Source organism: Choristoneura fumiferana, chromosome Z (genome assembly GCF_025370935.1).
Source record: "Choristoneura fumiferana chromosome Z, NRCan_CFum_1, whole genome shotgun sequence".
Lineage (NCBI taxonomy): Eukaryota > Metazoa > Arthropoda > Insecta > Lepidoptera > Tortricidae > Choristoneura > Choristoneura fumiferana.
Genome location: NC_133472.1, coordinates 44,723,482 through 44,749,141, shown reverse-complemented (window position 1 = coordinate 44,749,141; position 25,660 = coordinate 44,723,482). Strand labels below are relative to the sequence as shown.

Below are 25,660 nucleotides of genomic sequence, written 5' to 3'. Positions count from 1 at the left end.
ATAAAATGCATTGTACTTATTTCATATTCTTTAATAACGTTAGTTTTATTTTTAAAATCGTCCAGTTTCGATTCCCGAGCTGAGTACAAGTTTTTTTTTAATGTATGAATGCAGATTTTCTTGTTACTAAAATCGATGCCATGGTTCCTAAGAACAGATCTTAGTATGTCTTATAGTTTCAGACTTTCCCATACTGACCGATCTGAATGTTACAGCCTGTATACATTTTTATCTACATGCATATCATAACTTCCCTATTATATGTTCAGAAACGACTATCAAATGGCCTTTATTAAGAAACCTGGTATCTGCGGGTGCATCTTAATGTTCACATTAAAGTACAGTGCATCTTAATGTTTACATTAAAATATCGGTAATACTTTTTTTAACAATGCATATCTGTACATATTGTAGAAAACTTATGACATGCATGTAGATAATAATTATTATTCAAAGTCAAAGTCAGTCAAAGTCAAAGTCAAAGTCAAAGTCAAAATCTGTATATTATAGAAAACTTATGATATGCATGTAGATAAAGTTATGTATGCGGCTATACATAATTAGGCATTAAAACACTCGTGTTTCATAAAACCACACTCGTACTTTAATGCCTCTCATTATGCACCAGCCACATAAATAACTATTAAAGTACCGGCACATCACTAGCTACGATACAACTTTTTCATAGCAAATGTAAATAAAACTAATTATTATAAATAGAGTTTGATTTGGGAAGACTGGCTCGCGTAAAGTACATGTGATAATTACGATAAGAGTCATAGTAGAGGAAGTAGCGGGCGCAAACTGTTATCACGCTTTTACAATATCACATTAGTACATTACTAAAGATAGATAACATACAGACAAAAAATACAAACATTGGAACATAGAACCTCCTCCTTTTTGAAGTCGGTTAATTACAGTAAGCATCTAAGGGCCTACGCTTGCTGATGCGGTATATATGTCGGCGGCCGATCGTAAAATCCGCCAGATCACGAAATTCCTAGGCATATCGTGAAATGCCGCCATTTCATGATATGCCTAAAAGTTGGCCAGGCACATAACGATGTGCCTGAGAAACAATACGGCGGATCAATTAGAGCAACGCATTCGTCGATATTCCTAGCTCTGTACCAGGCATATCGTGATATGCCGAAAAAAAGAAAAAAGGTAAGACGAGCGAAGCGAGGAGTGGTTATTATGAATTGTGATCATAACGCACGAGCCGAGCGAGCGAAGAGAGCGTGCCAGTAGCAGCCGGCGAAGTACCAGAACCGATATGGCGGCGTTTCATGATACGCGTAGGAGTTTCATGATCTGCCTAAACTGGCCAAATCATGAAATGGCGGCGTTTCATGATATGCCTAGGAATTTCATGATCTACCTAAACGTCACTAAGTAAATCGTTTATCAACGATGGCGGATGTCCCTTAGCCAATTCATGAAATGGCGCCATTTCACGATATGCCTAGGAATTTCGTGATCTGGCGGATTTTACGATTGGCCGCCGACATATACACGGAGCGGGTGGACGCCTAGTAAACAATAGCACGAGCAGCGTTTACTGCGCGCGTCGCGTGCATAGGTTTGTACCTGCGCCCGCGCCGGCTAGCCGAGTTCCTAACATATGAGTGGCTAGGACACTTAGGCACTTGTCCCACCGCCGACGATGAGCGAGAAGCGAGTAGAGCGAGTAACTAGAAACGAGTGGGTGAGCAGCGAGAAGCGAGTATAGTTTTGTCACTGGCTGTAAGAGAGTGTTCGAGTGCGACGGGCGATTACTCGCTCCACTCGACTCGCTCGCAGCTGACATCGCTGAGCTAGTATATATAGCTCAGCGAGTTTTATAGCTCTTGTTGCTGCGACAAAAGATGTAAGAGCGAGTTCTCGCCGACAGTGTGAACAGCCAGCGATCAACTATTAATATATGTGTCTCTTTTACTCACACAGGATCTTATATCTTTTGTTCGCTTCTTGAGCGAGAAAATAGTCGATAGCCAATCGTTTCCTCGCCGGCGGTGAGACAACTGCCTTAGGCGTCCTAATAGAACGCGAATCGATCATCGCGCGAGTAAGCGATGCCAACATCGCGTATTCGCGTTCTATTATGACAATGCCTTAAGAGAATGTGAGGCCGACTTTAATGCTAAATACAGTGTTTCTTAAGTTTATGCTAAGGCTTACCTTTGGTGGCAGGCCATGGTTAAAATCCACAGTCACTATTTATTTACAAGTCTCCACAGTGTTTACTGGATATGCAATGAAAGATATATAAGAAAAGATTTTTGTAGTTGTAATTAACATTATGGTCATAGGGTAAATGAAACTAAAAGGAAAGTTAAATCCTAAAAAAATCCCTGACTTCCTTGACTTTCCCTGACCACATTTCTAAGTTTCCCTGACCAATCATGTACATTTCAAAGCATTAACTTATATGATTTTTTATTGCCCGTGATACTAAAGCTAACCAAACATGCTGACTTGTTCGTTGACTGTTTTTATGGTGCCACTCTCTTTACCTAGCTAAGTTTTGGGAAATCAGGAGATTTTCCCTGCCTTTTTGGATTTCTAGCAAATTTCCTTGATTTTCCCTTACCACCACCACCCACCACCACCACCACCTTGAGCCTCCCTGACTTTAAAGAAAGTGGACCCTGAAAACATAAAACTACGATTCAAACACTATCCCCCTTATTCATAAACGACAATCAAACCTATTTTAGTTAAAATGCCGCTAAAATTCCTTTGTCCTTATCTGTCACTTCGACATTTGTATTTGTTAGAAAGGGACAAAGCATTTGTTAGTTAACATAGGCTTGTTAAGTTTTATGAATAAGGAGGTATAAGTCTATGGTTCTATGATTATTGATTACTTGAAGTACTAGAGATGTAATCATTACAATCATACGGCAGATTTATAGTTTTCGATTTGTGCCTATGAAACAGTAGTCTTATTGTTTTCCTGGCAGTTTTACTTATTCTACCTTACTCTATCACTTTTTTTTTAATTAATTTTGAACATTGTATATATTTAATTTGAAAGGATATAGATTTTTTTTTTCCAGGCATAGTCCATACATCAACCACATCCATCCCAGCCTATATACGCCCCATTGCTGGGCACAGGCCTCCTCTCAGAACAAGAGGGCTTGGGCCAGTTCCCACGCGGGCCAGTGCGGATTGGGAACTTCACACGCACCATTGAACTGCTTCGCAGGTTTGTGCAGGTTTCCTCACGATGTTTTCCTTCACTGCAAAGCTCGTGGTGAATTTCATTTTCCGCACATTACTTTCGAAAAACTCAGCGGTGCGAGCCGGGGTTTGAACCCACGACCCTCTGCTTGAGAGGCTATAGGACAAACCACTAAGCCACCACGGCTTATCAACCACATCAATGTACACAAATATTTGACCTTACTAAAGAATGATGGGCAAAAATGTACGGTAAACACCCCAATTATCAATAGAATTAGAAAGTATGTAGGCTTATTGATCCCACTATTTGCTGTAATTATTATTACGACGACTAGACTGTGAAGGCTGGGAGAAAAACGGTCAAGCGTGAGTCGGATACACGGGAAATAGCATTGCAACGCATGCGTGGCACAGCTAGTGTAGTAATAAACGTTGTGTGTGTATATTTGAAGGCCGATAACTCTCTTCTACCAGATTTTTGAAGTTTGTCCCCGTATAGAAAATGAAGCTTATGTAACTAGCTTTCACGTAGTATACATGAGATTTGTATTGATTATATGGGCCAATTTGCCCATCATACTTTACAATATGGTATAAAATCAATTGAAGTCATTAAAAATATTGTTTTTAAATTAATCCCCCTTAGCTAAACCATATAAAACTATGGTTAATTTTGTAGTAGTGTATCTAAATTCGCGGGGCATTGCAAAGGGTTAAAGATACAAACATCTTGGTACATCAATTATTTTGACTTATAAATATTGTAAATAAATAAATGGCAGCTCCATATCCATGAGCCATGGTATGATATCAAATGCCGGAACTCTAGTAATGATAAGCATTCAGCTATATCTAGCTAGATTACATAAACATATTAATCAATTATCAATCAAAGTAACACTAAAATTGTACGTTATACTAGGCACTGCATTATCTCGAAAAAAAAACAGCCACAGTTCCTCACAAACTTTTACACTTGTAGATAGATAAAAATACATTTCTTAAACTTTAATACGCAATTGATTATCTGACGTTACTCCACCATGGCACTATTCTGTCAAATTAATCATAATACCAATTAATTTAATATGACATAGAATTTTGTTCAATAATTTCATATATATGAGATTTTACTATAATCCATCGTTTCCAATTCTTTGGTAACACAATACTACACTAGTAACATAGAGCACTGGCTACGTTTACACTTTAAGTATTGCTATACGGTGTCCACTCTAGCATTGGCTTCTGCAATCTTGCTATAAGCCTGTGGTTTACGTTTGAACGTTACATATGTATAAAGAAGACTCGCCAACACACTAATATTTAAACCTACGAAGTTCAGCCACGAGAACACATAGTCACCGCCGATGACCATACCGAGGTATGTCACCAATATGTTCTTAAGGCATCCGATGATAGTCGTAGTTAAGGCACTATTGTGTTGGGTACACAGCATCACACTGTATGAGAGAACAAAGCCCATCACACACGACATTAGGAACTGGATTAAAAATAGTGTATCACCCCAATGCGGGTAGTTGATTGAAGCTTCTATGTCTCCCATGTGCCAGGCTACAAGGGCAGCAGGTGCTATCATGAACAGCGCATTATAATACATAAGCCCGTACTTTCCAAGCTCTTTTGAGTCTAGTTTCTTCTTCATAAAAACACCATTTGCAGCTGTGAAGCCGTCGTTTAGTAGAACGAGAGTGTACCCTGACCAGGAGAAGGTAACATCGTCCGCAGCAGCCAACAGAGCCCCGAACACCATTGCAAGCACACTCCCTTGCACGGGCCAAGATGCTCTTATTCCTAGCACGAATCTCTCGCCGATCATCGTCATGAGGATGCTGAAGCGTCGGAGTGCTGTAAACATCGGCAGGCTGAGCTCCTTCGTGCCTCCGAGGCCAGTAGCCATGTTCCCGAGGTAGATCAGCGGAAGTGGCCAGATGCGGCGCGCTACGCCCATGTCCAGAGGCGGGAACTGCACCAGGCGGATTCGCCGCCCGACCCACAATACAGTTATCGTGGCTATCATCTGCCCAAGTCCCAAAAACTGGTACGACGGGAAGGCATAAGTCGTCAATACCGTTTTATTGACAACGGTGATCATGAAAGACGCTAGAGCGTAGAACGCAGCGCTCAGCGCTCGCTTGACGAGCTGCGCCCGATCAGCGTCTGCCTCGTCCGGTGCACCGTGACCCGACATTGCGCGGCGGCTAGTATTAATCAACTAAGTTACGCTTAACTCATTGATTACGCTACGTCATAAACGCTTACCGATAGTCACGATTCCGGTCATAGCTGGGCGATAAACGCGCGAGCCGCTCTCATGGCCACGACTCTGTTAGGAAGAAAAATAAAAAAAACGAGCCGTGTATCTCCCTACATACGTATCCGCGTATGACATTTGTGGTCGGTTTGACATCCGTGAATATGAATGATGACGGACAAAGGGACTGTGTTGCTATACAAAAAAAATAGCTATCACAGATGCGGTAGTAAAAGAATGACACGTTGGCATTTCCACGATATTGCCGATAAATTTCAAGAGCTACCAATAGAAATAGAATTAACAATAAAAAAAAGATTCGCGCTGTCATCGTTCATCCATCATTACCTCTCATATTTCGTTTTCTAGAATTTTTTTACCGTACAGCGGCAAAAACTACTAGACACTGGCAAAATTGTCCTCCCATGGACAGAGCCATATGTTTTTAAAGAAACAACAACAATAAAAAAAACAGCGAATATGAGTGAAAATTAAAAATGAATTTTAAATTAATTGTATTTATTTTCTGAATAAACTTTAATAAATGCGTTGATGTAACATGTACGCCAACATAACGACTTTAAAATCGTCCATTGTAATGAAACAAAAGCAATAGTATTCACATAATTTGTTTTTAATTATACATCTTAATTGCAGAAAAATTCGGAAATTAATTACACTAATAAATTACAAATATTACGACACCACTGAACAAAACATTTTTTTCACACGCACGCATTCCGATCCGACTGTTGTCAGCGTTGTCGTTCGTACAATCGAAGCAAGCGACATTTTGGTATTTTTTTCCGTGTATTGCCATGCCAGACATCAGTATTTGTCTCAGATCATAAAAGATCGTAGTAAGCGGGTAGCTTGTTTTAATTAGTTATAGAGTCGCAATCATGTATATTTAGATTTAGTGCGTGCATATAACGCGGATCGATAGTGCAGTGCAGCGCAGGTTTACGTGGGCATTCGTTTCAGTGAGTTGTTTGTGGACGCGTACAGAATACACTGAAAGCGGCCGAGTCATTACTTTTACAGTTATAAGGGCGTGAGTGTTTACGTGAACGTGGTTTTCAGGCGATGGCGATGCCGGAGCAGTTTTCGTTGCGATGGAATGACTTCCACTCAAACTTATCACAGTCTTTCCACGCATTGCTGGAGGGAGAAGATCTGGTGGATGTCACATTGGCAGCAGGAGGGCAGTATGTGCACGCTCACAAGCTCATTTTGTCAGTATGCAGCCCTTATTTCAAGGAATTATTCAAGGTACGGCCTATGACTCACTTTTTTTTTTCATTGTTGTTTTGCTTGTGCCTTGCAAGTTATCTGGTTTAAAACAAATACAAGTGTTTGTTTATGGAGCTGATAATTACGCGCGTAATGGCGAATTTGATATTATAGTTTGTTTTTGTAGATTTATCTATGAATTTGTGGTATGTTTACAGAACTATAAGCTTTGTACAATGAAATATTTTAAATTGAATATAGTAGAAAGCCACAGCAGCAGTAAAATAGATCAACAGTTACAGACATATTTTTTGTTCTCCTTATAGCAGAGAACAAACAATCATGAAAATGGCCATTAGTTTGTGGTACATTTTTTTTACCTGTTAATATAAATAAACTCAAAACTTCACAAATCAGAATCTGTTTATTAGTTTCTAATATTTACTGAGCGTATGTAAATCCTTCAGCTCAAGCCCTCTTATTCTCAGACAAGACCTGTGCCCTACAGTGGGCCATATATAGGTGAGTTGATGAATGAAAAGGACCCAGTCCAAAAGTAAAAATGCTTATGCAGGCCTAATACAGATTGGGATCTTCACAGAGGCCATTAAATTTCTTTGAAATGGAACATTGCACATTTTTTTTTAACTTAGAGATGCAGGTGGTAGGACCTTGTGCAAGCTCCACCCGGATTGCTACCACCATCTTGCTCACTAATCCTACCACGAAGCAGCAGTGCGTGAACTGTTGTGTTTTGGCGTGGAGAGTAAGACAACCGGTGAAATTCCTGGCACGTGAGGTATCCCATCTTATTCCTGTAGGTTGACAACGCGTCCGCAATACCCCTGGTACTGCAGTTGTTTATGGGTGGTGGTGATCTCTTATCATCAGGAGACCCACTTGCTCGTTTGCCATCCAGTCGAATAAAAAAAAAAGAAATGCATACCTGGCCTGGAACTCGCAACCATCTGCTTCACAGGCCATAAGGCAAGCTTTTTTGTTTACCATTTTTTGATTCTCAGTCAAGCAGTCTTAAGTGAGGTTGCTTTGACAAAATGATATAGTATAGTGCATCTCTTTCCAGTGGCGGATTTGCAGTCTTGGCTGCCCTAGGCCCCAGGGCATGTATTAAGTAGCAGCCACCCTTTCTCAGCATTTTTATCGCCCTATGCCTGGGCTTACTGGGCCTTAGGGCAAATCCGCCACTGTCTCCTTTTTTATTGAGCTAAAGCTAAGTGTATCATAACCATACATCGGGGTTTTTGGTGCGGGAATGTTTGACATTAGCCAAAGAGTAGGTATTGACATAAAAAACAGAGTGTACTGTAGCAGGTTTCTGCCTAATGAATAATCAATTGAAAAAAAAATACATGATAACATTATTATTATTATTTTTAAAGCTTTATGTATCCATACAGTACAATAAGTTTATATATAAATTATTTTAGTGATAAGTAGTTTGCTGTTATGGCCCCTATTGGGTTAAAGCCTCCTCCATCTCTTTCCACTTTTGTTTGTTTTGAGCAGCAGGGCTACTATGAAACTCGAAACTCGAAGTTCGTGTTGTGCGGTCCCTCTGACACTTAAACTATTTAATACGAGAGCGAGAGGGATGGTACGACACAAACTTCGATTTTCGAACTTCGGAGTAGGCCCTCTGTGCTCATCCAGTTATTTCCAGCTTTACAATTTCATCAACCCATCTCTTCTTTTGCCGTCCTCTTTCTCGTTTTCCAGCAGGACCAAACCACTCCGTTGTTTGTAATGTCCATCTATTATCCTGGTATCTAGCTACATGACCTGCCCACTTCCACTTCAGTTTCAAGGCATGTTGCAATGCGTCTGTGATTTTTTTTTCTTGCGTATGTCGGTATTTCGTATTTTAGCAATTCTTTTCAGTTTCAGGATACTTCTTCCATAGCATGAAAACATAATATTATATAAATGAAAAAGATCAGTCATTAAGATATGAATCTCTTCAGTTAAGTCCCTACTCGCGCCTATTACAACTAACAACGTAGAAAGATCATTCAGTTAATTGAAATGGATATTAACAGAAAGGCGTCATAGTTTAACTGTTCGAAATATAGCAAAAATATTAAGAGCGTTTATACCTGCTGAGCTGGCAACGTTGCATTTTTGTTAGTTTTTCATGATTATTCCATAAAAATTGAATGAAAATTAATAATGTTAAAACTGGTCATAACATTAATTCGTTTTTAAGGAATATAAAAGTTTATCTCAAATAACTATTGGCATAGACACATTAACTTATATATTAAGAAGTGTTCTATCAGAAAACATTTTTAATTTTCATTCAATTTTTATGGAATAATCGAGAAAAACTAACAAAAATGCAACGTTGCCAGCTCAGCAGGTATAAACGCTTTATATGTAGTTTTCAATGTTATTCTTATTAATCTCATAAGGCTTGGTAGTAAAGTACATGAGTTAAAATAAAATTGTATCATAGTTTGTATACATTCGCAGAGAGGTTATTCATAGGCAAAATATGCTTTTTTTAGACTAACCTCTCTCTTTATCTCTCTCTACTCTTTCTCAAATCATTCCCGCACCGAAAACCCCAATGTATGATCATAACATAATATTAATTTCTTGATCCTGTACGAATTGTTTGTACTCGAGTATTTCTATCCATTGTCTAGCACCCATTGATGTAATTTGCCCCCAGATATGTTATTATTGAACATGGTATTTAAAAAAAATATTTTTTTTTAAACTGAACTGACTAATTCACCAGTAATTAGTTTTTCCAAATTACGTAATTAGTGATTCCTGAATACAATTAACTGCTTCATTAAGTAATGATAATGAGCTTTAAAATTAATATTGATGTTTCAGCATAATTATGCATTAGCTTGACTAAATATTGCTGTAAATGTTTTAATAAAATTATTGATTTTTTAACATAAAGATCATGCCTGAAAATTGATAATTTTTCTGACTGAACTTTAGGAGCGAAGTTGCGTTTAAAATAATCGAGACAACATTCATGACTCTTAACCTTGTGGTTGTGATTTCCGATGTTTTTATCCTGATCTTGTTTGAATTTATAAAATTTGAATCTGACCAGCGTGCTTAGCATGGAGGAGTACCAAGCATATATACACACATACTCATACTCACAAACTTTCACATCTAAATATCGCCGGGTGACAAGCAAAAGTGACTAAGTACCAATTAAATACCTACTTACAACAAAACTCCTATCTTAGTATGAAATTACTAACTAGATATGACTTTTTGAAGAGCAGTGACAGAAATTTTAGTGAGTTGCTTGTCATCCGGCGATATAATATTAGTAGGATATTTGTAATCACTGTGGTATTTATTTCATATAGTTAACACAATGAATGACTTAAATCTGAAATGTCTAAGTAATTAATTCTACATTAGCAGCTGCTAGAAGTTTCAAACTGGGCATGTTTTCTTTTAAAGTTAATTGAGGTTCAAACCAATTTTAAAATTATTTGTTTGCATTACGCTTGCTTAACAGAATTGATATTTAAAAATTCATACGCTGATTCTGCTTAGTAGTTACTGAATTAGCTACTTAATTACTGACACAGTGGTGAGCAAACATGGTACAAAGTTCGATATCAGTTATAAACGTTTGGCCAAATTTAATGTAGGTCTTAGAGCATGCTAGTGTTGTTATTGGCCTTGTATAAAGTTTTTCAAGACAAGCCAAGACAAGTGGCTTCAAACTGGGCCTCGCATCTGTTTTTTTTTTGTAAAATCCATGTGTGAATTACATTGGAAATTTACCATTAGCTTTAAGAAAAAGAAAGAAATAAAAATACATTTATTCACAACACAAGACACAACAATAGTATTAAAAATAAATAGGCAACACAATGGAAATATGCATCATTGCAGGTGATTTTCAGCCAGCACCGTTGGTGACCCTCGGAACGCTACAAAGATGTACTACACCGTTTTATTACTAAATAAGACTACATCTATATAAATAAAATCCCCCCCCCGACCCCCATAATCCGTTTTCGTTTATTTCGCCCCCAACCACTTTGGGAGTCCCTAAAATTTAGGAACATTTATGAACCGATGATAGGAATGCTTCACCTCACCTGATGATCGGATCTTTTCTTCAAATATTGTATATGCCTCGTGCAAATTATTCCGGAAGTATTTCACCATGATTGATTTTACTTTCGAAATCTGATGCTGCCACTCTGTTTTCTAAGTCCCTTTGGCTATCACCAACCTCCCATGGAAACTTTGGTAAGTAGACCGTCGAAATCATTGAAACCCATAGTATGTCGACCACTATTTGAGCTAGTAGTATACTTACCTAGAAAAATAAAGTCATTTTTTGTTATGGAGTCCTTTTTGTTATTTTTTATATTGTTTTATTATACTATATCCATAGTTTCTTACTTACCCTTGTGTGAGTATCATAAATAGCTATTCTATTATTTCCTTCTGTTAGTTAATGAAACTTAAAATTATGTTGCAATAATTTCCCAAATCACATCTGGAAATTTTCAGCCTGCTTCAGCACTATGTCTGTTATAATTAAAAGTTAGTTAAAAACTATGAAATTATTGTACTCTATTCTGTTCTGTTCTATTCTGTGTATTTTGTTCTATTCTATTATGTAAAGCAGTGGTGCACTAGTGGTTTGTCTTATCGCCTCTCAAGCAGAGGGTCCTAGGTTCAAACCCCGGCTCGCACCTCTGAGTTTTTCGAAATTCATGTGCGGAATTACATTTGAAATTTACCACGAGCTTTGCGGTGAAGGAAAACATCGTAAGGAAACCAGCACAAAAACCTGCGAAGCAATTCAATGGTGCGTGTGAAGTTCCCAATCCGCTCTGGGCCCGCGTGGGAACTATGGCCCAAGCCCTCTTGTTCTGAGAGTAGGCCTGTGCCCAGCAGTGGGACGTTATAGCCTGGGATGGATGGATGGATTCTATTATGTTCTATTCTATTCCGTTCTATTTTGTTCTGTTCTGTTATATTCTGTTCTGTTCTTCAATCACAATATCCACCGGACAAATCTATACCTAACACCACATTGTCCTCAGATGAACCCGTGCGAGCACCCCATAGTGATACTGAAGGACGTGGCTCACCAGGAGCTGAGGCAGCTTCTCCAGTTCATGTACCGCGGGGAGGTCCACGTGAGGCAGCAGGAGCTCTCCGGGTTCCTGCACACTGCGGAGCTGCTGCAGGTCAAAGGGCTGACCGGGGGGCGAGAGGTTAGTGCCCTTGCAATGGCGAAGCGTCCATATAGGACCCTATTCTCATGCTTGCCCTTTACAAAATAGGACTGGGACAGACATGATTTGTGAATGATTTATGCGATCTTGGCTTCGGTTTTACACACTGAGTGCTTCGAGATAGATGGACGAATGATGGTGGTATTAGGTTGCTGGAAACAGTGGATGAGGAGCATTCAGTTAGGAACAGACGGAAAGTGAGTTTAAAGGTAATAAAGATAGATAGCGGAAGCCACGATAAGGACAATTGGGATGCACCAAAAATATAACCTATAGTTTTTATTTGATTTAAAGGAAAAATAGGATATTTTTAGATACCATTTTCATTGTTTTTGAATTTGGATGAGTATTTAATTTTTTATATATTTTTTTACGAAATACGCTGGATGACGTCACAGTGAGACAGCCACGTTCCATTGCCTGGAATAATTCAGGTCGTACATACTATAATCTGGCATTACAATGTGACAATAATACAAGCACGGCTTAGGGTCCTAAATGAACCATGACAAATAGTTTTATTTATTTCTCTTCTGTTAGCTTCGATTATTCCTATGTTTGTTTAATGGTGTGATAGTAAATAGATATTTTTTATTAAAATCTGATATTTAAATTCTTTTATATTTACTTGTATTATAGTAATTAAATAATTTAATTTGTAAAAATACATTTGATAAATGACAACTGTTTAAAGCGGGGTGCGCATCATGTGATTAAAGTTCTCTTTCTTCTTCTTCTTCTCTTTGTCACTCTTTGCTAGTATAAGCAGGACAGCAACATTTCAAACTGTCAATTTGCTTTAGAGTGTAGACCTGCTTTGGAACTGCCTTTGTGACGGGACACTGCAGGGGTCAAATGAAGGTCATTACTTAGATTTTGTTTATTTAATTCATTTTATCATATTTTTGGTATCTGATTTCTGAAAACGCTTCACAAAGCCTATTTCTCCAAACGGTTTTTGATTTATTATACGTTGTCAAAAATTGGGACATCCCAATTCTACTATTTTACTAATATTATAAGTGCGAAAGTTTGTGAGTGAGTGAGTGAGTATGTTTGTTACTTCTTCACGCTGAAACGGCTGGACGGATTTGGATGAAATTTGGCAAAAAGTTAGTTTATAACCTGGATTAAAACATAGGATACTTTTATCCCGATATTCCCACGGGACAGGGATAGCATCTCGAAATAACAACCGCTGGGCTTAGAGTCATGAAATTTGGTATGTAGGTAGCTGGACCTCTGAAATAACACATAGGCTACTTTTTATCCCGATATTCCTACGGGATAGGGATAAAATCTTGATATTTCAAAGGGTTTAGAGTCTATTGACATTTTGGACAGTTGTTCTTTTCACAACCTAAATGAAGACCACGATAAGTTTTGGGAATTCCCAGGGGAAATTTTTAAAATCCCGGAATTTCAATTGTAACTACCAGATCGAATAGTTTACGCGTGCGAAGCCGCGGGTATACTCTAGTGCTTTAAATAATATTACACACAAAACTATAAAAGAAACTTAACAAGAAAATACTCAAACTCAAACTCACAACATTTATTGACAACAAAAACACACTACATCACAACAAAAACATAGTAAAAACATAAAAAGGAGAAGAGAGAAAAATTAGAGACATTGTGCTGTAGTGTGATGCCAAAAGGACTCAGCTCAGCATGTGCCGTAGCCCTGAAACCAGAGCTGCAGCGCTAAAATAAACTACTATATTTATTTTATGAATGTATGGGTAATGTAAATTAGTTTAATTATCTTTCTGTTTATTTTATAACATGGCAACCCCACTCGCTGTCGTTTGATGTCTCACAAACATTGGTGCCTTTGACGCGCCGCTAAGGGGCAGAATCAACTTGGTCTGGGACAGCCTTTGTCTGGACCACATCCGACCGTATGGGATCTAATTAAAAAACCAAATTAATTCTACTTGATATTTATTTGTTAGTCTTTTACCTCAAAAGCATAAATTCCTTGTAGCGATTCAACGAATAGCATTTCACCTCGAACTAACAAAATTTCAATAGAATCCTGTTCTTGACGCAATTTTTCGCGTAGAATGTTACATTTTAGTGTAATTACAATTTAGCATCTCATTTTTTTGGGTTCCGCAGCCAAAATGGCAAAAACGGAACCCTTATAGTTTCGCCATGTCTGTCTGTCTGTCTGTCCGTCCGCGGCTTTGCTCAGGGACTATCAATACCAGAAAGCTGTAATTTTGCACGAATATTATAATGTAAACTATGCCGACAAAATGGTAGGTACAATAAATTACCTGCTCCCATAGACGTAAAGTGGGGGTGATTTTGTAGGGGGTTGCTAAAACGATTTTTCGATTCAGTGATTTGTTTGCAAAATATTATACTTTAAAGTGCAAATTTTCATTATAATCGCCAAAAGCCAAAAGAGTGGCACCCCCTCGGAGTACTGAAACTTTGTTACTGACAAGTCTGACTAACTTCCGATGGGAAATACGATAAATAGTAGTTACTTCACGTTGGTCGTGTAGTGGTTTCTGTGTCTTTTTGCGTCTTAGCTTTTTGTGTCTTATGTATTTCGTCACTACACTACTTTAAAAAAACTTATCCCAAAATACTTGACGGCCAGATGTCCTAGTGGTTAGAGAACCTGACTACGAAGCTTGAGGTCCCGGGTTCGATTCCCGTGTCGCGGCAGATATTTGTATGAAAAGTACGAATGTTTGTTCTCGGGTTTTGGGTGTTAACCTAGTCCCCAGAGTAAGCTTAGCAAAGCTTGTGTTATGGGCACTAAGCAACGGATAAATATAATTATATAGATAGATACATATTTAAATACATATTAAATACATAAGACCCGAGAACAAACATTCGTATTTTTCATACAAATATCTGCCCCGACACGGGAATTGAACCCAGGACCTCAAGCTTCGTAATCAGGTTCTCTACCCACTAGGCGATCTGGTCGTCTAGTTTAGATGCCAATGCAAGTACAGTCAACAAAAAGTGCAGTCAGCAAAAAAACTGGTATGAAAAATGATTTTTTTAACAAAAACTTAATTTTCATAGGGTTTATTCAATTACGGTAGCCTCTGACGGTAGCTGAAATTGCCTCTGTGATCTGGTTAGTCCGTAATTTAATCTGCACACGACGGTCGGCCGTTTCTCCCTTGCAGCGATAGATGTATTATAGGAATAGACAACCCAATACTTATAAGCGTCTTCATAGTAGACATCGATTACACGCTGTCAGGGAATAATACTTGCTCAAAACCGTAATAGTTATTTATGTGGCTGGTGCATAATGAGAGGCATTAAAGTACGAGTGTGGTTTTATGAAACGAGCCGAAGGCGAGTTTCATAATAAGACCACACGAGTGTTTTAATGCCTAATTATGTATAGCCGCATACATAACTTTATCTACATGCATAAGTTTTCGATAATATGTTCAGATATGGCCTGTATTTTGATTTTGACTTTGACTTTGACTTGACTTTGACTGACTTTGACTTTGAATAATAATAATTATCTACATGCATGTCATAAGTTTTCTACAATATGTACAGATATGCATTGTTAAAAAAAGTATTACCGATACTTTAATGTAAACATTAAGATGCACTGTACTTTAATGTGAACATACCAGGTTTCTTAATAAAGGCCATTTGATAGTCGTTTCTGAACATATAATAGGGAAGTTATGATATGCATGTAGATAAACAGTTTTTTGTATCTTAAAAGCCATAATATCACATTATTTCACTATAATTCTACTTGATTCCTCACTCTACACACAAGTACTTGTCACAGAACTGACAGAATAACAGCCAGTATTTAATTAACTAAATAAAAAGCAACATCGCTAAGACGGTCATTGGGCGTAAGTGTTGTATTTCAAATTTGAAAGGGCCCATACATGGTACGATTCGCCTGTACGAACCGTCGCTTCTGACCGATTGAAACTAGGAATCGATAGTGTATGTCAAGATCGTTAACGATTTACTTCATCGAAGACGATGTTGGAGATCGCAACAAAAACCTATGCAATCATGAATATCGTCACGATGAATCGGCTCTTTACGATCAATCGTCACGATTTTCATCAGATCGATCGTACAGACGAATCGTACCGTATATGGGTTTAAAGGGTTAAACCGCGCACAGTGAACAGGAATTGAATAAAAAACACCACTTGATTTAATAGCATAGCAATAACATAGTGTACCTAATCGATTCCACTTTCGATTCTGAAAAAACTACTTTCAGGATGTCAGTTATTTAACTAGCACCTTGAACATCAATCATTTAGCTGAGTAACTCCTACATATGTTTGTCTGTTCCGATATAACTCATGTGTCAGATTTTGCTTGTACGATATCTATATGGATTGCTAATCTGTGTCCTCTAACGCCAGTCGAAGCCGATACACACTAGTGCACCTGTAGACAGTTTTCACTGTGTGCACTTTACGTTCTATCCCCTCGATCGGGGGTAAGGAGGGGAACCTAAGCCTTGCCTGGGAGCGACCCCCACCGCCATATTAACCCTAGCGTTTGCCGCGCGAGCACCGCTCCGCCATTTATAAAAAATTCGAATTTCGAACACGGGTTTGACGTTCGAGTTTAGATTGCATTTTTTTCTGTGTATTTTTTGTGGCCAGTTTTAATTTTAAAGAATAAATTCAGTTGTCATGTTGCCCCCGGATGATGGAGGTTGCTTAGAATCAAAGGTTAGTGTGATGAAGAATTACTTATTCCATATTTTTGTATGGGAAGTACATAGATTTCAACAATTAATTCAAGCTTAAATTATGCAAAGCAAAGTAATTATTTCAGTTCTTAAAATATGTTAGTAGTTCCTATCCTAGTACTTCTGTAGTTCCTAGTACTTCTATGAATAAAAAATCTGAAAAGAAAATATACAAATCTAGTAAGTAGTACCTAGTTGTCTTGCCCTTAGGTACCTAACTACTTAAAGTTCAACATCAAAGTTCATTGTGACCGGATCAAAAATTGACAGTTAATGGGGCCGACAGAATTCTAGACTTGTTTTTAGGCAGTTGGTTTTTTTTTATAAAATAATGGGGAATATCTATTAAAATATTTAAAATACCACAAACGAGACTTATCACGCTAAAACACACGTGTAATATTTACCTCGACGTTTCGGCCATATTACAGTGGCCGTGGTCACGAGTAGACCACGAACACCACTGGCAGACGGCCACTGTAATGTGGTCGAAACGTCGAGGTAAATATTACACGTGTGTTTTAGCGTGATTAGTCCTGTTTGTGGTATTTTGACTATGAGTGAAAACCATGAAAGTGTGAAACTAACCTAACTGACTACTCCTTTCATCCACTCAAAGGTTGGGTAGACACCCCTTAAAGGTAGGGGGGTTTCAATTGTGTTTTTCACCCCGACGCAAAAAGAGGGGTGTTATAAGTTTGACCGCTATGTGTGTCTGTCTGTCTGTGGCACCATAGCACTTAAACGGGTGGACCGATTTGAATGAGGTTTTCGAGCGATGGTTCTTAGACATGTTTTATCAAAATCGGTTCAGCTGTTTTTGAGATATTGAACTTTGAAGTGACAAAGTCGGGGGTTTGCCAACTATTTGTTGGTTAGGTTATTTTATTTCTTTTCTTTTGTACAATAATGATTTACATACATACATCAGTTGTGGTCATAATAATTAAGAACGATTTTTTTATAGAAGAAGATTTTTTCAACTGAACAATGTTACTCACTGTATGTTATTTTTGTACTTCTCTCGTAATCGTAAAACATTTTTCCTTGCTAAGGCGTAAATTCATTATACATATAATTGGCTAACAAAATAAATATGCTAAACTTTTATATTAACATCTAAACCTAGGTATTACTACTTACTGGCTGGTCATATAATTAAGAACGCTGAATAGTTTTAACATCAAAGTTCATTGTGACCGGATCAAAAATTGACAGTTAATGGGGCCGACAGAATTCTAGACTTGTTTTTAGGCAGTTGGTTTTTTTTTATAAAATAATGGGGAATATCTATTAAAATATTTAAAATACCACAAACGAGACTTATCACGCTAAAATACACGTGTAATATTTACCTCGACGTTTCGGCCATATTACAGTGGCCGTGGTCACGAGTAGACCACGAACACCACTGGCAGACGGCCACTGTAATGTGGTCGAAACGTCGAGGTAAATATTACACGTGTGTTTTAGCGTGATTAGTCCTGTTTGTGGTATTTTGACTATGAGTGAAAACCATGAAAGTGTGAAACTAACCTAACTGACTACTCCTTTCACCCACTCAAAGGTTGGGTAGACACCCCTTAAAGGTAGGGGGGTTTCAATTGTGTTTTTCACCCCGACGCAAAAAGAGGGGTGTTATAAGTTTGACCGCTATGTGTGTCTGTCTGTCTGTGGCACCATAGCACTTAAACGGGTGGACCGATTTGAATGCGTTTTTTTTTAAATTAAAAGCAGGTTTTCGAGCGATGGTTCTTAGACATGTTTTATCAAAATCGGTTCAACTTTTTGTTGGTTAGGTTATTTTATTTCTTTTCTTTTGTACAATAATGAGTTTACATACATACATACATACGAGTACATAATTATCTATTAAACTTCAGAAAATCCGCCCGACGGCATTGTTATGTAATGAACAAAGCAGGATTAGAATTATTTTCGGTTGTTTTTTTAACAATAATTTTCTCCCGCAGAGGAGCGAGTCGCCCCCTCCTGTCATTGAAGACCAGAAACCGAAGCTGGAGCCGCCCAGCGATCCCTCCGAGTGGATCCCCGGCGGCGAGGACACCATAGCGACAGAAGCGCCACCTGAACCCCCGATCAAGGAAGAAGCTGGCCGTAGCCCGCTCAAACGGTATGTTAACATAATTTTCATAGTGAGGCCACAGGTTCTTTTCTAACCTAACTTTGTCTGTTAGCAATTCTTTTCTGTGTGGAGTTTTTCTTGGGAAAATAAAGAGATGGTTTAGCTATGTGAAATTATACGAAATGACTCTTATGCCAAGTAATTTTTATGCGCAGTAAATAATTTATTGAATCAGGCGTTATTTTGCGGAGGTCCGTGTCAATTAACTAAAAGAATTACTTTGCTCACCCGCGACCTTATGATGACAACGTTAATGCCAGAAATGTGCGTTCATGCAGTTCCTTCACCTCCCTACTGTAAGAACACACACAACGTTTGTTAATATGTTTAGACGTTTATTATTATTAATGTTTTAATGTTTATTTGGGTACAAACGGTACAATATGGCTGAGTACCAACCAGTAAATTTACGTTTTTACTAAAGCTATGGAAATAAAGCTCAAAAGTGACAAACATTTTCATTCCACGCCTTCACAAGGTTATATCTACATATTTCTAGGACTATTTTTTTTGCTATGTCTGGTAACATTATCAGCTGTCAATCTAGTTCGCCTAATGGGGAATGGATGAAAATTTTAGAAAAGCTTGGAACTTTTTTTATGGATAGGAATAACCTTTCTAATTAACAGAAAAAAATATCAGATTTTTAAGTAGAAATAGAAATATAATAATAATAATAATAATTTATTTCCAAAAATCATACACATCAGCAACATACAAAGTAATATCTGGCAGACCCCAAACTAGGCAGAGCCTGTATCTTGGGGCCTTGGAGTGCACTATGCTATTTAAAAGATTATCATACATATCTGCAATACCTAGTAGACGCGAAGTGGAACTTGAAGTAAAATGAAGGTAAACACCAATACAATTTAACAAAACTAAAGCGGAATGAACAAAAAAAAACTGTGTGTGTGTGTGTGTGTGTGTGTGTGTGTGTGTGTGTGTGTGTGTGTGTGTGTGAGAGAGAGAGAGAGTGCGGTTAGTGAGGTTAGGGGCTGACACGAAGAATATTTATTCGCTCTTAGCACAAAACATAATAAAAATACATTAAATAAAAACAACAATATGTGAAATCGCGAAGCGGTCCCAGCTCAGCATAGTCTGGTCTTCCGCTGTGACCGCTTGGCGACTTCACGGAAGGCGACAAAGTTTCCTAGAAAATAAAACAACAAAATGATGTATTAAATAATGTAGACGATAATTAAAAAAAAAAACAGCATAAATTAGGTAGGTACCTACATGTAGATGAAAATCTCTTGTTATAATATTTGTATGCCGTGTAAGCGGCAAAAAGTGGTGAACTTTCAAATGTTGGCATAACACCTGTTAACCATGTAACCTGCTTTTTGAACAAATAAATCTTTGACTTTGACTTTGACGTTGACAAACAAAAAGCAATAAAATCAAAATACAAAACTAATTACTTACAAACATAAAAAAATAAAATAAACAAAAACAAAACACAATGCAACTAAAATAACAAAACATTAAAAGCACTAACCACTTACAATTTGCATTGGCATAGACCACCAAGTAGCATCAATTAATTTAAAACAATGAAAGAGTTTTCTTTACCGCCAAAGTATGATAGTCCGGTCGGTTACGGGTTGTTCCATAGTCCAGAATAAAAGACATTAAAACATAATTTATGTGTCTTTGACTCCATCTTTTTGACAGGTGACACTCTTTACCGGCCCGGACAATACACATGGAAATACCGGCCCTGCTTTTCATGTACACGCCCAAAGAAACTGACATGAGCTTCTATTCTATTCTATTCTATGGTATTTCCGTGTCGGTATTATTCGGCTTACACATAGATTCCTTTTTTCTTTTCAATTTTTTGTTGTGGGCTATGGAATAACCCGTAACCGACCGGACTATCGTAATTTGGCAGTATAGAAAACTCTTTCATTTTTTTTAATTAATTGTTGCTACTTAAAAATCTATTTTTTTTCTGTTAATTAGAAAGGTTATTCCTATTGATATAAAAAAATTCAAGTGTCTTTAAATTTTTCATTCATTCCCCATTCTGGACTCGAGTATAGGTCACCATGTCATCTTTTTGTACTTTGAACTCCCTATCCCTTTCTAATTCAAAAATTTAACAAATCACAGGCTCCTGAAGAACACACCTACAAAAAACAGCGTGGCCACTGGCAAGAAGAAACCGCGGCCGGGTGTCGACTTGCCCCCCCTGCCTGAGAACAACGAATGCGCTTCAGACGGGTAAGCTGTGACGTTTGCCGCCGCAATCTGAAACGTCAATTAACTTTAACCATGCCACTCTGAGTGCACTGGGTAGCAAATGTGAGATACTTGTACTTCATACGGGAAACCCATCAGTGAAAAACGAACTAGAAGTCCCAATCACCACCGACCGACGTACGTAAGCCTAAGTAATCAAACACATAACCCTCATTCTTCGCAGTCGGGTAAAAACAGGCAAATGGGTGGAGTTCCCGTGTGTTACCAAAATCCTACTAATATTATAAATGCGAAAGTTTGTTAGCCTGTTTATTTGTTACCTTACCATATCACGTCTAAATAGCTGAACTGATTTAAATGAAATTTGGTATACACATAGTTTGGGTCCCGGGGAAGGATAAAACATAGTTTTTATCCCATAAAATTACATAGTGTCCGCGGGATAGCGAACAAGAAATCCAACGCGGACGGAGTCGCGGGCAACAGCTTTTCTAAGAATAAAAGCAATTGCACTTCTGTGAGCACACACCACCACACGTATGTAGTGGTGGTGATAGGGATTTTTACTTGACGGACATATAATTAGTCAATTTTCGTAACACACGCCGTTACCATAATCTGCAGAAATAAGTCCATGAACAAAAACAAATTGTTGTTCTGCGCACATACTACATGTTGTGATAACACTTGTAGTGTGTTACAATCAAATTACACGTAACACACGGGAACTGGCGTTTGAAACGCTACATAGCCCTAGACAACTAACTTTCATATTCAAATTTGATTGGAAACCCATTTAAAGTTAATTGGCGTTTTCGAGTGCGGCCGTTTCGCTAAACATAGATGTGATACGGAATCCGGATTCCTCATTCATTTTAAATTTTCATTTGGTTATTGTTTAGTTTTCTCACACTCGCTTATTTTTAGCAATTTGTGTGTTAATATTTTCTCTTTATGACATTGGTTTATATTTGCACTTTGAATTCTGCAAAGGCAGCTGTTCCACCATAGGCGGCGGGGCGACTAACTAGCCAGGCTTTATACCAATAATCTAACTTAAAAAAAAATAAAACCCCGACGTTATTTCAAAGTGTGATATCTAAAAATTGCTGTGCCGATAAAATTCTAAGGTCGCTTGGTAGACGTCTGTTGTTTCCACTGGACAACTGACTGTTTTTTGCGGTGTTGTATGGCTTCGTACCGGACAAGTGTGCGATGGGGTGACACCTTAGATTACATATTATAGTCTAAGGGTGACACTCTTTCCCAGCCCGGTGTTTACCGACTTGGAAATAAGTTCTGACAGACGGCTGAAAGTGACTTCATTTTATACTATGTAGAGTCATGCTCAACTCCAGCGTCGGGACATAACGGGTGTATACGTTATGACTATCCAATTTATTAAAAGTGTAAGCAAATCGATTTCATCAAAATTCTTGCATAAGCAATCACTGGATCGAATCAATAACACATTTATCTATAATTCGTGTCTTTTAACTAGATGTCTAATCACTTTTTCCACCAAAATTCACTTGATTTCAATATTTGTTTTTCATTTGAAAAATCTTCGTCAAAATCTGACGTTGTTTCTTGATTGAAACATGTGTATAATCTGTAGTAGCATAGACTAGCGTAGAGATGGTGGAAAATTTGACATTTTAAAAATCAATTACTTTCCTTAAAATTAAAAAAATAGTTAGTGCTTTTATTATTAAATAAACAGTCTTTGTAATGAAATCAAGTATTGGAAATAATAAAATAGACAAAAAAGTACTTTGCTCTATTCAATTAATAAATTAATCGATTTACTGAACAGATTAATTAGTTTTTCAAATCATTGAATTTCTGTGGTCAGATAAATGGCGTCTTTGTTTACACTTTTCATACATTGGATCGAAATACAATATAATTATTAACACGTCGAGGTTTCAAGATTCTCGCTTAAATCGCATATCGCTTATCGCCTGCGGTAGACCAACTGCCTAATGCCCAATTTGATTATTTTAATTTTGGCAAGCAAATCATTATCTTGTTAATATATTATGCACCGTTTTTTTTTTTAATTTCTTTTTGTTTTCTTTTTTTTTTGGTCACGCAGAGAACCGCTTATAGATTTCGACAGCGAACTCTATCACAGTGTATTGGCCATGCCCGAGTCTGCAAAGGAATCAGGTAAGTTAGAAAAATATCGCAAACTTTTAATTAAATCATGGAGTAAATGGAATGGTGTTAATGAAAGTTTCTTGACAGGCTAAATATCTTTGAAGTAAATCAAGTATTGCGGCCAAATGAAATAATGTAAAATACTTTGATCTATATAATGTTACCGATTTACGGAACAGAGGTCCGTCCGGATTGCTACCACCATCTGCTTTCCTTTTCCTGCCTAGTATAGCGCCATCTGTGGGAATTCTTGTATAATCTACATCTAGGTTTGCAATGCAGGGCTATCGTCTGGTGTTGTGTCACTGGGCGGTGATCTCTTACCATCAGGAGACCCATATGCTCGTTTGCCATCCAGTCGAATAAAAAAAAAAGATTAATTATTTTGCAATAGGTTCTAGGTTTTCACATCACTAAATGTCTGTGGTCGGGTAAATGGCGTCTTTGTTTACACTTTTCATAAATTGGATTGCAATAACATATAGCCTGTCAATCCTGTCATAGAAACTTCATTAATACCGAACCCTAGCCTATTGGTGTTCAAAAGATTCCTGGAAATAGTATCAATAAAGTTCACTCAGAAATATTATCGATATAGAGGTACGAGTATTTTTTGTTTTGAATGTGAAAATGTTCGTAACATCCCTAGTGCAGACGTCGTTTATTTCTTTTTATTTTTGAGCACTGTTTCAGTTGTTTAAAATATAATTTGTTTTTTTTTCTGTGTCATCCGATGTGCAAGAAGATGCTGGATTTATTGGCATGCCAGTGTTAACATTGCAGAGGTCCAACAGTAGTAAAAAAAGTCGTAACAGAATTTCATTCTTTTTAACAACTGTCGATGTCGATATAAATAAAAGTTGAGCACTGAATATTTCTCAAAAAGTTGTCCCGTCATGAAATTGACAAGAAATCAGTTTTGTCAAGAAATTATTGACCCTAAGGACGGGATCATAAAACATAAACTACATAAAAGGAAAACGTCACGAAATCTTGTGAGGAAAAAATCGTAATTTTGCAACTACATCAAAACTTTCTATTGGATCCAACAACAAAGTTTATCTGACTTTTCATCACTTTTACCACAAAGTTTTGTATATATTTAAAAACAATATTACTTAATTTTTGTGGTAAAATAGCGTCAGGAAATAAATATCACCATTTTTTTTAATAAGCGGACTACTGAAAAATTTAAAAATCGAGAACTTTTTGAGAAATAGTGCACTACGAAAATTGCGACAGCCTTATGTTATGCCACAAAAATTCCGAGCTTGCACCTCGGCTGCCACCTGCACCGCCCTTTTTTGTTTATTACACCCGCTCCCCTCTCCCCGAAGGCTGGAACTGCAAAACGACCGGCGTGAAATGTCCCTCGTGCCACCGATTCTTCGCGAACCGCTACAACCTGAAAGTCCACATTAGGGATAAGCACGACACGCGCGAGGGCACCCTCCAGTGCGAGATATGCAACAAGCGTATGCGGAACCCTTCGTGTCTGCGCGTGCACATGTACCATCACCGGAAACAGGCGGCGTATCTAGCGCAGCTCGCCAACCAGGCAGAAATACATAACAGGTGAGAATCAGCGCCACCAGGCGTCGTCAGCAGATAGTTGTTTGTGGCGACCTTCACGGCATCTAGCGTCCAGTAGAGGTGATTGTGCCGATATTAGCACCATCTAGCGTCCGGTAGAGGTGATTGTGGCGATCCTAGCGCCATCTAGCGTCGAATAAGTAAACGACTACTAACGAAACTGTTGGTGTGACAGATGTAGTGCATAATGGTTTCCATCGTATTTTATCGTGTTTTCGCAATGAGGGCTAAAAGACAGGCGAAACATCGCTAGATGGCGTTAGTATCGTGAGGTTTTTTGACGTTACAGTCGTGCTTGTGATTAGCTAATGACTAAATGACAATTGCAAGCGAGACGGTAACGTCAAAAAACCTCACGATACTAAACTAACGCCATCTAGCGATATTTCACCTGTCTTTTAGCCCTCATTAGCTTCAGGATCAGGACCCGTCGAACAGCTGTTTTGACATTTGCCACTAAATAACAAAGTTCCATATTAATGGATATGAAAATGTCACTAATTTAGCACAAAATCATCCATCTATCCATCATGCCATCGTATTCCTGTTGAGATTCAACTTAATGTCGGTTATACATTGCGCTCTATATCTGTAGCACATGACGAACCTTTCGTGTCTGCGCGTCTGTGTACAGTTGAGCTTTACACTCTAATACCTACCTTGTTTGTCGTTGTATGTCTTCCGACAATTTTATTCAAAAGTTCGGACTTGAAGTTACAGCGACAATGTAGTAAAGCGCAAACATGTCTTTGATTTAACGTACCACCATCGGAAACAGGCGGCGTATCACGCGCAGCTTGCCGCAGACAAATATATAACAGGTAACTAGTGCCACCTAGCGA

At 38.0% G+C, this 25,660-nt stretch overlaps 2 protein-coding genes across 2 annotated transcripts in view; one reads left to right on the top strand and one right to left on the bottom strand.

Annotated features, from left to right (window-relative positions):
- Positions 1 to 592: 592 nt before the first annotated feature.
- Positions 593 to 5,618, bottom strand: frc (UDP-sugar transporter UST74c fringe connection). Its single transcript, XM_074100986.1, has one exon. The coding sequence runs from the start codon at positions 5,405 to 5,407 to the stop codon at positions 4,415 to 4,417; it is 993 nt and encodes a 330-aa protein (XP_073957087.1). The 5' UTR covers positions 5,408 to 5,618; the 3' UTR covers positions 593 to 4,414.
- Positions 5,619 to 6,202: 584 nt separating this feature from the next.
- LOC141437544 (uncharacterized) overlaps positions 6,203 to 25,660 on the top strand; it is a 32,343-nt gene continuing 12,885 nt past the window's right edge. Inside the window, exons 1-7 of the mRNA XM_074100976.1 lie at positions 6,203 to 6,453; positions 6,554 to 6,742; positions 11,773 to 11,946; positions 18,679 to 18,839; positions 20,973 to 21,083; positions 23,161 to 23,234; positions 24,563 to 24,800. Coding sequence (XP_073957077.1) covers positions 6,557 to 6,742; positions 11,773 to 11,946; positions 18,679 to 18,839; positions 20,973 to 21,083; positions 23,161 to 23,234; positions 24,563 to 24,800 — 944 coding nt within the window. The 5' untranslated portion in view covers positions 6,203 to 6,453; positions 6,554 to 6,556. The remainder of the gene's footprint in view (positions 6,454 to 6,553; positions 6,743 to 11,772; positions 11,947 to 18,678; positions 18,840 to 20,972; positions 21,084 to 23,160; positions 23,235 to 24,562; positions 24,801 to 25,660) is intronic.